Raw genomic sequence first — 15,147 nt, forward strand, 5'->3', positions numbered from 1 at the left:
AATATGGAGCATCTTATGGGGCCCATCATAAACTGTATGGAGCATTATATGGGGCTCCTGACTCAATATGGATATTCAAAAACACTTAACCTACTGATGTCTCAATTAATTTTACTTTTATTGGTATCTATTTTTATTTTTGAAATTTACCGGTAGCTGCTGTATTTCCCACCCTAGGCTAGTCATTAAGTTTTCCCAGTTTTTTGTGGCAAAATTAGGGGTCTCGGCTTATACTCGGGTCGGTGTATACTCGAGTATATACGGTAGTTTGAGGTCTGGGACCTGCCAATATGTGGCTGGTTTTCTGACTGTTTCGGATAACATGATACATGATTTTAGTTGGTTTTTTTTTTTTGTCTACGATGAAACTCGTAGAAACGAGAGGCTTGGAGAGTGAGTGTGTATAAGTCACCTCACCCTATATACTGAACTGTGGGGTACATGTTTTTTCTATTATTCACCTACTGACTAACCTTCAGGGGGTGAATCATGGGTATAGTTTTACATTTGGAAGGAATAAAGTTTATTTTTATCCTTTTGTCAGCAAACATGAGAAATGACAAGAGACAACCCGTTTAAGAAGATTTAATTTTGGTTACAAGTATTCCAAGATTCTAACATAAAAAAGACTTCTCCCCTATGTGACGTCTGTGATGTTTATTAACAGTTGATTTACAAGTAAAATATCTCCCACATTAAGAAATTGAAAAAGACTTCTCCTCTGTGTGACGGCTCTGATGTCTAACAAGAAGCGCTTTCCATTTAAAGCATTTCCCACATTCTGAACAGGAAAAAGGCTTCTCTCCTGTGTGAGTTATTTGGTGTGCAACAAGATTTCCTTTATGGTTAAAATATTTCCCACATTCTGAACAGGAAAAAGGCTTCTCCCCTGTGTGAGTTCTCAGGTGTCTAACAAGATGCTCTTTATAGGTAAAATATTTCCCACATTGTGAACATGAAAAAGGCTTCTCCCTTGTGTGAGTTCTCTGGTGTCTAAGGGTACTGTCACACTAAACGACTTACCAACGATCACGACCAGCGATACGACCTGGCCGTGATCGTTGGCAAGTCGTTGTGTGGTCGCTGGGGAGCTGTCACACAGTAGTAACCCGATATTTACCCTGGTTACCATTGTAAAAGTGAAAAAAAAAAAAACAGTACATACTCACATTCTGAGGTCTGTCACGTCCCCCGGCGTCCACAGGATTAAAACTGCTTTCGGCAGGAGCGCTGCTAATTATGCACGCGCTGCTGCTGAGAGCTTCCCTGCACTGAATGTGTCAGCTCCGGCAGTAACAGCGGTGATGTCACAGCTGTGCTCTGCTTTACGGCCGGCAATGACAGTCAGCGCAGGGAAGCTCTCGGCAGCAGCGTGTGCATAATTAGCAGCGCTCCTGCCGAAAGCAGTTTTAACCCTGTGGACGCCGGCGGGGGACGTGACAGACATCAGAAGGTGAGTATGTACTGTTTTTTTTTTTTTTTTAACTTTTACAATGGTAACCAGGGTAAATATTGGGTTACTAAGCGCGGCCCTGCGCTTAGTAACCCGATATTTATCCTGTTTACAAGTGAACACATCGCTGGATCGGCATCACACACGCCGATCCAGCGATGACAGCGGGTGATCAGCGATGAAATAAAGTTCTGGACTTCTAGCTCCAACCAGCGATATCATAGCGGGATCCAGATCGCTGCTGCGTGTCAAACACAACGAGATCGCTATCCAGGACGCTGCAACGTCACGGATCGTTGTCGTTCTCGTTGCAAAGTTGCTGAGTGTAAAGGTACTTTAACAAGATGCTCTTTATAGCTAAAATATTTCCCACATTTTGAACATGAAAAAGGCTTCTCTCCTGTGTGAGTTATTTGGTGTGTAACAAGATCCCCTTTATGGCTAAAACATTTCCCACATTATGAACAGGAAAAGGGCTTCTTGCCCATGTGAGTTCTATGATGATTAACCAAATCTGATTTCCGGCTATAACATTTTCCACATTCTGAACATGAAAAAGGCTTCTCCCCTGTGTGAGTTCTCTGGTGACTAACAAGTGTCCCTCTACAGTTAAAACATTTTCCACATTCTGAACATGAAAAAGGCTTCTCCCCTGTGTGAGTTCTATGGTGAATAACAAGCAGTGATTTGTGTGCAAAACATTTCCCACATTCTGAACAGGAAAAAGGCTTTTCCCCTGTGTGAGTTCTCTGGTGACTAACAAGATTCCCTCTATAGTTAAAACATTTCCCACATTCTGAACAGGAAAAAGGCTTCTCCCCTGTATGAGTTCTAAGGTGCTTAACCACATCTGATTTCAGGTAAAAACATTTCCCACATGCTGAACATGAAAAAGGCTTCTCCCCTGTGTGAGTCCTCTGGTGACTAACAAGAAGCCCTTTAAAGCTAAAACATTTCCCACATTCTGAACATGAAAAAGGCTTCTCCCCTGTGTAAGGCTTCTCCCCTGTGTGAGTCCTCTGGTGAAAAACAAGATTCCCTTTAAGGCTAAAACATTTCCCACATTCTGAACATGAAAAAGGCTTCTCCCCTGTGTGAGTTCTCTGGTGCCTAACAAGATTTGATTTCCGGTTAAAACATTTCCCACATTCTGAACATGACAAAGTCTTCTCCCCTGTGTGAGTTTGCTTGTGATCAACAAGATGCAATTTCCTTTTAAAACATTTCCCACATTCTGAACATGAATATGGCTTCTCTGCTGTGTGAGTTATCTCATGTTTAATAAAATGTGAATTGTGAGCAAAACATTTCCCAAATTCTGAACATGAAAAAGGCTTCTCCCCTGTGTGAGTTATTTGGTGTGTAACCAAATCTGATTCCTGGTTAAAACATTTCCCACATTCTGAACATGAAAATGATGCTTTAGGAGCAGTTTGTGTTTTAATGCCTCTTTTGTGACTTTGATTTTCCTTAGTAGTCAGTAATGAATCAGAAGATGGGACCTGTTTCATAGGATCAGATGATAGATCTTTGCTGTGAATGGATGATGATATATCTGGAGTAACGGCAATCACTTCAGCTGTATCTTGTGGGATCTCAAGATCATCAGATTTTAAAATTGAAGATGTCAGCTGTCCCTCTGATCTCCTGGTACAGTCATCTGCTAAGATACAAAACAATTTTTTTAAATAAAATGTCCTCGAGTTTTATATTTTTTAACATTTCTACTTAAACTGTCCATAAAAATGGCAAGCTATGTAAAAAACTTTAATTATTTACCAAGACAATGACAGTTCAAAGTCTAATAGAAAACCTTGTTGGATGAACCAGTAGTGCGCGGTGTTCAACTGTTTGTTCATTCTGCCTCCCAAGTATCGAATAAAAAGAAACCAATCAATGCTATGTAGACAAAAATAATACCAATTTTCATCTCACAAAAACAAGTCACCACTCAGGTAACAGTGTTACAGATGCTGCTGGCAACAGCTGTGTCAATCAGCGATCTTGTTAAAAAGAAGAAAAAACAGATAAGGCAGGTTAGGGTTAGTGCTATAGTTAGGGCTAAGGTATCTTCACACTGAGCGACTTTACAACGAGAACTACAGCGATCCGTGACATTGCAGTGACGTTGCAGCGTCCTGGATAGCGATCTCGTTGTGTTTGACATGCAGCAGCGATCTGGATCCCGCTGTGATGTCGCTGGTTGGAGCTAGAAGTCCAGACCTTTATTTCGTCGCTGTTCACCCGCTGATATCGCTGGATCGGCGTGTGACGCTGATCCAGCGATGTGTTCACTTGTAACCAGGGTAAATATCAGGTTACTAAGTGCAGGGCCGCGCTTAGTAACCCAATATTTACCCTGGTTACCATTGTAAAAGTAAAAAAAACAGTACATACTCACCTTCTGATGTCTGTCACGTCCCCCGCCGGCGTCCACGCGCTGCTGCAGAGAGCTTTCCCTGCACTGTGCGAGCGCCGGCCATAAAGCAGAGCACAGCGGTGACGTCACCGCTGTTACTGCCGGCGCGGCTGACACATTCAGTGCAGGGAAAGCTCTCTGCAGCAGCGCGTGGACGCCTGGGGACGTGACAGACATCAGAAGGTGAGTATGTACTTTTTTTTTTTACTTTTACAATGGTAACCAGGGTAAATATCGGGTTTCTAAGCGCGGCCCTGCGCTTAGTAACCCGATGTTTACCCGGGTGCTGCAGGGGACTTTGGCATCGTTGAAGACAGTTTCAACGATGCCGAAGTCTTTCCCCTGATCGTTGGTCGCTGGAGAGAGCTGTCTGTGTGACAGCTCCCCAGCGACCACACAACGACTTACCAACGATCACGATCGCTGGTCGTGATCGTTGGTAAGTCGCTTAGTGTAACGGTACCTTTAGTGTTGGGGCTAAAGCTAGGGTTACTGTTAGGCTAAAGTTAGGGTTAGGGTTTATTCTAAAGTTAGGGATAGGCTAAAGAATTAGGCTTTTCTCATTTATCTCGCTAATAATTTGGTCACGTCAGTTTTCTATTAGCTTACTTGAGCATATTGTCCTACAAACAAATTTATATACGTCCCAATTCATCAGTCAGAATCCATGATCCTATCATGCTAGGTCAAATGTATTGGCACCAACTAATGTCCTAGAAATTAAAAAATTTTTAGGACTTACATTCGCTATGGGGCTTGTTAAAAAAAAAACGAGCATTCGGTCCTATTGGTCCAACCGCCCTGTTCAAGCCACCCCAATGTTTTCTGCAGTTCTTCCTAGGACCCGTTATGAAATGCTCATGTGATTTTGGCATTTTAACGACAATAGTCAATGCCCGTCCAGAAATGTCCCAGAACATGACAGAAAATTCAAAATCAGATCCATCATCGAAGACTTGACAGAAAAGTACTTAAAGCTCTACACCCCAACAGAAAACATTTTCATTGATGAGTCCCTTGTAAAATTCAAAGGAAGGCTGCACCTCAAGCAATTTATTCCTTCTAATAGGGCAAGATTCGGAATAAAGCTCTATAAAATGTGCGAGAGTTCAACCAGATACACATCAGCTTTATGAAGAAAAGATAGCCAACTAAACCCACCAGGATGCCCTACTTATCTGGGGACATCTGGAAAAATCATTTGGAGCGGATAACTACATTTTTACAAAAAGGCTACAGTCTGTATGTTGATAACTACTACACCACTATACCCCCATTTAAAAGTCTGGTTGAACATAACATGGGGGATTGTGGGACCATTAGCAAAAACTGTCAGGGGTTTCCACAATTATTGGTCAACGCAAAGCTCCGAAAGGGGCAGTCAGGGGCTTTACACAATGGAAAATGGAGAGCTGCTTGCCCTTAAGTAGAAGGATAAAAAAAGATATTTTTATCCTGAGCTCGATCCACACAGATGCCACAAGGGCCACTGCAGACCAACAGGGATCCACTACTCCAAAACCTGTGTCTGTCATTGGCTACAACAAATATATGGGGGGGTGTGGACCTTGCAGACCAGGTTCTACAGCCATACCAGGTGTCAAGAAAATCATATATCTGGTATAAAAAGTTAGTCATTTGTTTGTTTCATGTGGCCACATATAATTCTTTTGTGTTATACAAAAAAGCCGGAAATGCAGATACTTTCCTTGATTATCAGGAAAAGGTCATTGAAAATCTTGTTTTTGAAAATGTTGTCTCCGCCAATCCTTTAGAATCTGAAGATGTCAGGAGACTCACTGAGGGACATTTTATTGCACTCATTCCAGCAACTGAAACAAGAAAGCCCCCAGAGAAGATGTCGTGTATGTTCCAAGAGAGGAATGAGGCATGATACCCGCTATTATTGCCCACAATGCCCATCATTGCCGGCCTTATGCCTCCATGACTGATTTATAATCTTCCACACAGAACCACGTTTTTAAACTGTTTTGACATTCAAGCATTTGGTTTATTTAGTGACAGACACATCTGAGTAGAGCTGATAACAATTTCCGGGGGTAGGTGGGGGGATGTCTCCAGAGACACAAACTGGTCACAATATATTGGGCACTACAATGACATTTTTGAAATTTTTGCTCTAAAACTTCAACTAAGTGTTTCTGGAAATCATCCATGTAGAGAAAATTGTCACTATATCCATAGATGAATTCCCAGAGGGGTGTCTTTTCCAAAATGGGGTCACTTCAGGGGGGATTCTGTTGTTCTGGCACTTAGCGGCTCTCCAAAGTGCCATAACAGCAGAATCCTCCCTGAAGTGACCCCATTTTGGAAATTACATCCCTCTGGGAATTGGAAATGACACCCCTCTGCGAATTCATCTATGGGTGTAGTGACCATTTACCGATCTACCTATTTTCCAATGTAAATTCTGTGGTTAAAACAACATTTTAGTGGTAAAAAGGTAATTATTTCTTCTTCACTGCCCAATGGTGTAATTTTCTATGGAGCAGCTGTGGTGTCTGTATGCTCACTGCACCACTAGAAGAATTCATTCAGGAAAGTATTTTGTAAAATGCAGTCACTTTTGGGGTCTTATGCTGTTCTGGCACCTCAGGGGCTCTGACAATGTCACACATCACCCACAAACAATTCCAGCAAAATCTGCTCTCCAATATGGCGCTCCTTCCCTTCTGAGCTCTGCCATGCGCCAAAACAGTGGTTTACCCCCACATATGGGATGTCGGCATACTCAGGACAAATTGCTCAACAACTTTTGGGGTCCAATTTCTCCTGTTACCCTTTGGAAAAATATTAGAGTGACAAGATCATTTTTTTTGTTTGTACAAAAATTATGATTTTTTATTTTCACAGCTCTACGTAATTAACTTCTGTGAAGTCCTTGGGGGTTAAAAGTGCCCATCACACACTACATAAGTTCCCTGGGGGTCTAGTTTCCAAAATGGGGTCACTTTTTGGGGGTTTCCACTGTTTAGACACTTCAGGGGCTCTGACAATGTGACATGTCAACCGCTAATTATTCCAGCAAAATCTGCTCTCCAATATGGCGCTCCTTCCCTTCCGAGCTCTGTCATGTGCCCAAACAGTGGTATTCCCCCACATATGGGGTATCGCCGTGCTCAGGAGAAATTGGAAAACAAAATGAATAGTCCATTTTCTCCTGTAAAACTTGCGAAAGTAAAAAAATTAGGTCTAAATAACAATTTTTGTGTAAGAAAAGTTCATTTTTATTTTTTCCTTCCACATTCCATTCATTCCTGTGAAACACCTGAAGGCTTAATAAACTTCCTGAATGAGGTTTTGAGCACCTTGAGGGGTGCAGGTTTTAGAATGGTGTCACTTTTGGGTATTTTCTGTCATATAGACCCATCAAACTGTCTTCAAATGTGATGTGGTCCCCAAAAAAATGGTTTTGTAAATTTTGTTGTAAAAATGAGAAATCGCTGGTCAACTTTTAACCCTTATAACTACCTAACAAAAGTGTTTCCAAAATTGTACTGATGTAAAGTAGACATGTGGGAAATGTTATTTATTAACTATTTTGTGTGATATGACTCTCTGATTTAAGAACATAAAAATAAAAATTTTGAAGATTGCTAAATTTTCAAATTTTTCGCCAAATTTCCATTTTTTTAACAAATAAACACAATTTATATCAGAGAAATGTTACCACTATCATAAAGTACAATATGTCAAAAGAAAACAGTCTCAGAATCAACAGGATTCGTTGAAGCGTTAGAGTTATGACCTCTAGGTGACACTGGTCAGAATTAAAAATTGGCCCGGTCACGAAGGCAAAAATAGGCTCTGGTGCAAAAGGGTTAATTGTCATGGTTCCCAATGGCAAGGGAAAGTCAGAGAACATAAATAACAGAACAGCTCTTGGGTGATGGAATCTCGAGCTGACCATGAGCTAAACCTATCACACAACTAACAGTGGCCGGGTGACGTACCTACGTTTTATCCCTAGACGCCCAGCGCCAGCCGGAGGACTAACTAACCCTAATAGAGGAAAAGACAGACCTGGCTTACCTCTAGGGAAATTCCCCCAAAAAGGAGACAGAAGCCCCCCACATATATTGACGGTGAGTTCAGAGGAAAAGACATACGTAGTATGAAGGTAGGTTCAGCAAAGCGAGGTCCGCTTACTAGATAGCAAGAAGATACAATAGGGAACTTCACAGTCAGCTGAAAACCCTATTAAAATACCATCCCGAAATTACTTTAAGACTCATGTGTCAACTCATGACACCGGAGTGGCAATTTCGGCCCACAAGAGCTTCCAGCTACAGAAAAATAACATAACTGTGAACTGGAACAAAAATGCAAAACAAACTTAGGACTAAGAGTCCAACTTAGCTGATAGTAGTCTAGAAGCAGGAACATGCAACAGAAAGGCTCTGGTTACATTGATGACCGGCACTAGAATAACTGAGCAGCAAGGCTAAATAGGATACTCCCATATCCTGATTGAAACAGGTGAACAGAGAAAGTGAAGGACACAAGTCCAGTACCACCAGTGACCACCGGGGGAGCCCAAAAACCAAATTCACAACAGTTAATATTTTGCTGTGCAACCTTTAGAGGCAATCACTGCAATCAGATGATTCCTGTAACTGTCAATGAGACTCCTGCTCCTCTCGACAGGTGTTTTGTCCCACTCCTCAAGAGCAAACTGCTCCAGTTGTCTCATGTCTGAAGGTTGCCTTTTCCAGGCAGCATGTTTCAGTTCTTTCCAAAGATGCTCAATAGGATTTATTGTCAGGGCTCATAGAAAGCCACTTCAGAATAGTCCAATGTTTCCGTCTTAGCCATTCTAGAGTGTTTTTAGCTGTGTGTTTTGGGTCATTATCCAGTTGCAAGACCCATGACCTGCGACTGAGACCAAGCTTTCTGACACTGGGCAGCACATTTCTCTCTAGAATCCCTTGATATTCTTGAGATTTCATTGTACCCTGCACAGATTCTAGACCCCCTGTGCCAGATGCAGCAAAGCAGCCCCAGAACATAACAGAGCCTCCTCCATGTTTCACAGTAGGGACAATGTTCTTTTCTTGATATGCTTCATTTTTCCTTCTGTGAACATAGAGCTGATGTGCCTTGCCAAAAAGTTCCATTTTTGCCTCATCTGTCCATAGGACATTCTCCCAGAAGCGTTGTGGCTTGACAACATGTAGTTTAGCAAATTCCAGTCTGGCTTTTTATGACTTTTTTCAACAATGGTGTCCTCCGCAGTCGTCTCCCATGAAGTCCACATGCAACAACAGATGGTGCGATCTGACATTGATGTTCCTTGAGCTTGAATTTCACCTTTAATCTGTTTAGAAGTTTTTCTGGGCTCTTTTGCTACCATTCGTATTATCCGTCTCTTTGATTTGCCATCAATTTTGCTCCTGCGGACATGTCCAGGGGGGTTGGCTACAGTCCCATGGATCTTACATTTCTGAATAAATATGTGCAACTGTAGTCACAGGAACATCAAGTTTCTTGGAGATGGTCTTATAACTTTTACCTTTAACATGTTTGTCTATAATTTTCTTTCTAATGTCCTGAGACAACTCTTTCCTTTGCTTCCTCTGGTCCATGTTAAGAGTGATACACACCATGTCACCACACAGCACAGTGATATCTGTATCCTATATACCGGCCACTCACTGATTCCAGGATTATAGACACCTGTGATGCTAGTTAGTGGACACACCGTGATTTAAGATGTCCCTTTTGTCACTGTCAGGGTTTGCGGAATGCACCGAGTATGTGTATATATATATATATATATATATATATATATACTGTATATATATAAATAGGTGCGTTCGCAACCCGGGGTCCACCGTGCAGGAGAGGAACCTGCTTCTGGCAAATGGTGGCGCTATATCGCGGTATAAGTGAGCTTTGTTAACTCCACAGATTCGCTAGAAAGAAAATACTGTGCCCTGTTAGCGTCACAGGGGAACACAGCTAACTGCTGAGCTGATGGCAGTCAGTGGTCACGCGCAAGAAAAGCACACAAACACTCCTCACCGGAGGTGCCGGTATTCTAGGGGCTTATTTCAACCAGGTTCCTGAATACATACATTCAAAACCCCTCACCGAAGGTGCCGGTATTCTAGGGGCTTTTTTCAGCCGGGTCCCTGAATACATACATGCAGGCGCGACCACAAATAACAAGCTCATGACATGAGGTGATACTAGCGCATGGCCGTGCGGCCATGCAAACCTTTTATGCTGCAGCAGCTTCAGGACCTTCCTAGGGAACCAATGGAAGTTGCTGCAATACCAGAGCAAGTTCAAGACCTTCCTAGAGGGCCAATGGGAGCTGCAGCAGTACTTGAGCATGTGACCCCTGACCTCCAATGAGAGGTCTTACCTTAGGCATGCTCAGTGTGTGCAAAGCAGGACTTAGTCCCAGAAAAGCCTGCTCGCCACTGACCAGTGCAGGCCTGCAGGCCACAACAGCAGAGCCTGGAAAGGCACCAGTAACCCTTTGCATAGTATCAAACTGAGTGAGACACTGGGACTGACGGCTCCACTGCGGCTGATGTAGAATGGGAGACCGCAGCAGACATGGTTAGAGATTCCCCCTGTGCAGCAGCGGGAACTCGACTCCTAACAGTCACATTATTTTCAGGGGTACCATCATTTATGTCCAGGCCTATTTCATGAGGTTTTTTTTTATTATTTCTGTGGAAGCATGGTTGAAAAGCAATGTCTGACTTTCATTTGTTCATTTTCATAGATTTTTTATTTCTTATTACTTTTGTCAGATTCAAGTTATTTCTGTGACCATTGTGGGTTTTCCTGTCATTAAAGGAGGAGTACCAACAATTTTGACCACATATGTATAGATAACTAGTGTTGAGCGAATATACTCATTACTTGAGATTTCTTGAGCATGCTCAGGGGTCCCCTGAGTATTTTTTAGTACTCTGAGTTTCAGCTTTTCTTGATGCAGCAGGATGATTTACATCTGTTAGCCAGCATAAGTACATGTGGGGACTCCCTAGCAACCAGGCAACCCCCACATGTCCTTATGCTGGCTAACATATGTAAATCATCCAGCTGCGGCAGGAAAATCAAACTCCGAGTACTAAAAAAATATTCGGAGGACGCCCGAGCATGCTCGAGAAATCTCAAGTAGCGAGTATATTCGCTCATCACTAATTATAACCCTCAGCGAATTAATTTATGAAACGGAATCACTTTATGGGGATTTCGACTATTCTGGATTTCTGCCATTTAGTCATATTAGGGCTTCTGCATTTAGTGTGTCCAATCTCATCTGGGATCTGTTCCTGCTGTCCAGCTGGAGTAATCTGCTCCCTACTTCAGCCAACTGGAAAGTACCACACCCTACTAAAGCTCAAAGCACATGGCCGGAATCTGCCAGAAACATTGTTGTTCTCCTCTGGTTCAGTCCTCTGTGCTCAGCTTGTGACTTGTGTATTTGTTTCCTTTTGTGACCGTGGCTCGTTTACTGACTACTCTTGTGTCTTCCGATTCTGTATTCTGTCCTTCTGGTTCTGAACCATCTACCTGACTATTGTTCTTGCCATCTAATACCACAGAATAGCAGGTAACACCATGGTCCAAGCCTAGGGGTCCCAGTGTAAGTCCAGATCCATGTAATGGTGTTAAAGGGCGATGAGCAAGGCAATCCTTGGGACATGGAAAGCAGAGAAGATAGTGCCAAGCATTAAGAACACAAAACTGGCTGCGGGAAGAGGTTAAATCAGAGGATTCTGGACACTACTGTAATCAGAAACTGACTATAGACAATAACATCTACTGAAATGCTCAAACTGAACAGTCTCCATCAGTAATAAATGAGGAGCTAGTGGTGAAACCTCTCTGGGGGAATTAGAGCACGGGGCTTGGTGACTTCACAATCTAAACTATCGGAAGCTCCAATATTTTCTGTCAGATTAGTTTCAAGAAAAAATATTACACATATATAGAGAACTGTGTATAATAGTGCAGAGCAGAGATGTCTTATAGGGAACCTGTCAGCAGGATTGTGCTCAGTGACTACAGACACTGTCAGGTCGGTGCCGTTATACTGATTACACTGATACCTGGTGATGAAATCCGTCTTGTGGTTGTTGTTTAATCTGTATTTGTAGTTTTCAGTTAATAAGATTCTCGTGCTTTGGGGCGGGGCTATATGTGGTGATCTGGGCCTGGGCTGTGGGTGGGGCCTTATATGTTGCTCTGTTTACATATTCATCTGTATTGGCTTATCACAGGTCGCTGATCCATCACTGACCTGCCCATTTTTACCTAATGCACATGTTTTTCTTTTCTAAGCCTCCCATTAGCCACAATATTATAGGCATTATCAACAATAATATCAATGCTATTATATGCATTATGTAACATGGGGGGCAAGTCAGTGAGGGATCAGCGACCTCTCATAAGCCAATACAGATGAATATGTAATCAGAGCAGCACATAAAGCCCCGCCCCTGAGCACCACGCACCACATAAAGCCCCACCCACAGAACAGCCCACAGTCCCACCCCAGAGTACCACAAAGCCCCACCCACATCCCACGCACAGCCCCGCCCCAGAGCACAGGAATCTCATTAACTGAAAACTACAACTAAAGATTAAACAACAGTAAACCAGAGTTGCCTTCATTTATGGTGGACCATTGGAGCTACTATGAGTCCTGACCAGAAGATTACAGAAAATAATATTGCTCCCCATTTCAGGAGAGATTGTGCAGTAATCTGAATTTCTTAGGATAAAACAATGTAATATATGAGGTGGAGTGAATCCATGAAACCAGGGCTGGAGCCAACACATCTCCTGCAGGCGGGAATAAATGTATATTACAGCCATCAGCCACGCACAGCTCAGAGATATATCATGGCACCGGTGTGATGGGTTTATGTAGATTATCACAATCCTCCTGGAAGTTAGTCGGTTTTAATACAAAGTGAAAAGTCAGGATAAAGGGAAACTCTGTTATTGTCCAGAAATTCACACTTGGCCTCACTGCACATTTAATGTTGTCCATCATAAAAGTGAAGTTTGGCCATAAAGACTGGACCTGGTCTTGTAGGGACCATATGATCACATTCAGCAGCACAGAAGGGAGAGAAGGGAGATTCATCCGATAAGATCTCAGGGTTCTAGGAAGCCAACAGCATCATTACCCTCCGCTTTCTCTTACAGGACCATCATCATATTATTCTTCAAGTGATTTTCTATCTTGTCAGCACATTCTACGTACGCTGTTATTTGGCTTTATAGTATACAGATCTGGGCAGGTAACAGCGTCTCCTAAACCCAGGGGGTAGGTGGATCCTCCAGGTTGTAAGTTCTATAGAAAAGGACTTTCAATGCCCAAAGTCATTTGAACAGTTTTGGGTGGAGGAGAATGTTGTGGTCTAGAGGTAAAATGGTGATCATGGTGATACGGACGGACTACACCACCGATAAAGCAGCCACAGCCGGTGATGAGAAGAATCTGTGACCTCTCTGCATTTAGTGGTCACTACTCACCTGGGTAGTCATATGTAGGAATCTCCTCTTTACACCACTCATCCCCCCTCACATATGTCTCTGTAGTATTAATATGGGTCAGATCTTCACCCTGAAACAAATATTATAAAAGTCACCGACAGATGGAGAAGTCCCATCTATGATCAGCTCTAATCCTGCCATCTCCACCGTTCTCATTACACAAGTATAAAACATATAATACTGGTGGATAAAACAAGACTGAGCACAAGACCTTCACCGGCGTCTACACATCATAGGGGAGACCTCCTGACACCTTCTCTCCATCTACCTGATGATCCTGAGGAGCACTGGGAACTTCTTGGTTACAGTCCTGTGGAAGAAGAGGATGGGGACATCTCTCTGGTGTTGTCCTCTCACTGGATAGATCTGGAGGAAACACATACAGGGAGTGAATTCATTCTTTACATACAGATAATTATAGGCCGTGTGTATTTAGTCCTGTCTATTACCTGGAGATGTGAGGGGCTGGGGAACCTCCATTATGACGTTCTTGTACAGATCTCTGTGTCCTTCTAAATACTCCCACTCCTCCATGGAGAAATAGACAGCGACATCCTGACACCTTATAGGAACCTGACACATACAATGATACCGTCATCACCCCGATCCCTTCCTAGTGTTACTGTATAATGTCCCAGCATTCCCAGCAGTGTCACCTCTCCAGTCAGCAGCTCAATCATCTTGTAGGTGAGTTCTAGGATCTTCTGGTCATTGATGTCCTCATGGATCAGGGGGTGAGGTGGAGGCGCAGTGATTGGGCTCAGGGGTCTTCCCCATCCCTCAGACACAGGGTCCTGACAGCGATCACTAGAGGTCTTCTTCACCACTGTGTAATCCTGGTAATGGAGAGACACATTAATAAATCTCACTACAGACATTTCCAGAGTCCTCACCTCTCCAGTTCTGTCCAACTGTTATTCCCATAGATAAGAATGATGTAATGTGACGTCATCAGAATCTCTCACCTCCCCAGTAAGCCGGAAGAGGATCTCTAGGGTGAGGTGTAATATCCTCTCCGCCATCTTGTCTCTGTCCATATCCATCTTTGATGGGTAAATCAGGAAATGTTTCTTTTGTAGAAGATCTTCACTGAGAGGATCCGATATTGTAGGGACCTGAATGAGAAGATGAGCCGATGTAACATCATAAGAATCCTGTGTAATAATACAATTACTGGAGATAATAAGGGAAACATATGAGGAGATTTATTATTTTACAGGATTTAGTTTCCTTCTTTACATCTACTAATAAATCCTATATATTTAGGCCACAGACAACAAGCAGTTTCCTCCTCGGAGTCGGCAGCTGAATACGTTTCTCATAGACTCATCTTCCATAACGCTAATTCTCGTCTCATTTACCGACCCTGGAATCTGCATTAGCAATACTGCAGGAGATATTCATTACACGCGACATGAGAAATAACTACTTCATGATGAGGACGACATCTTCATCTTCTACTGCGGCTCTAGAGACATATGTGGCCAGAGTCGGTCACTGACTCCATCCCCACCGGCCGTCTATATGAAGGTTTCCCGTCTTCCCCGCACTGTAATCTTCTATCACGTTAGATCTCCGCTCTGATTCACACACAGAAGTTTGAGGCTTTAATAAAAGCTTTTTTGTTTCCACAATCAACGCGGACAGAAATGATCTGATCCCAAAGTCTCCATGTACAGCGATTTATGGGGTTTATTTCTGGCCTTAGACTTTCCTATATTAC

General features: G+C 42.8%; 1 protein-coding gene across 1 annotated transcript in view; it reads right to left on the reverse strand.

Moving 5' to 3' along the window:
* Nucleotides 1-244: 244 nt before the first annotated feature.
* The window catches only part of LOC143766968 (uncharacterized), a 29,032-nt gene continuing 14,129 nt past the window's right edge, over nt 245-15,147 (reverse strand). Inside the window, exons 2-7 of the mRNA XM_077254993.1 lie at nt 14,390-14,539; nt 14,081-14,260; nt 13,874-13,997; nt 13,693-13,790; nt 13,404-13,494; nt 245-3,116 (exon numbers count right to left, since the gene is read on the reverse strand). Coding sequence (XP_077111108.1) covers nt 1,912-3,116; nt 13,404-13,494; nt 13,693-13,790; nt 13,874-13,997; nt 14,081-14,260; nt 14,390-14,467 — 1,776 coding nt within the window. The 5' untranslated portion in view covers nt 14,468-14,539 and the 3' untranslated portion in view covers nt 245-1,911. The remainder of the gene's footprint in view (nt 3,117-13,403; nt 13,495-13,692; nt 13,791-13,873; nt 13,998-14,080; nt 14,261-14,389; nt 14,540-15,147) is intronic.

This window comes from Ranitomeya variabilis, chromosome 4 (assembly GCF_051348905.1).
Source record: "Ranitomeya variabilis isolate aRanVar5 chromosome 4, aRanVar5.hap1, whole genome shotgun sequence".
Taxonomy (NCBI): domain Eukaryota; kingdom Metazoa; phylum Chordata; class Amphibia; order Anura; family Dendrobatidae; genus Ranitomeya; species Ranitomeya variabilis.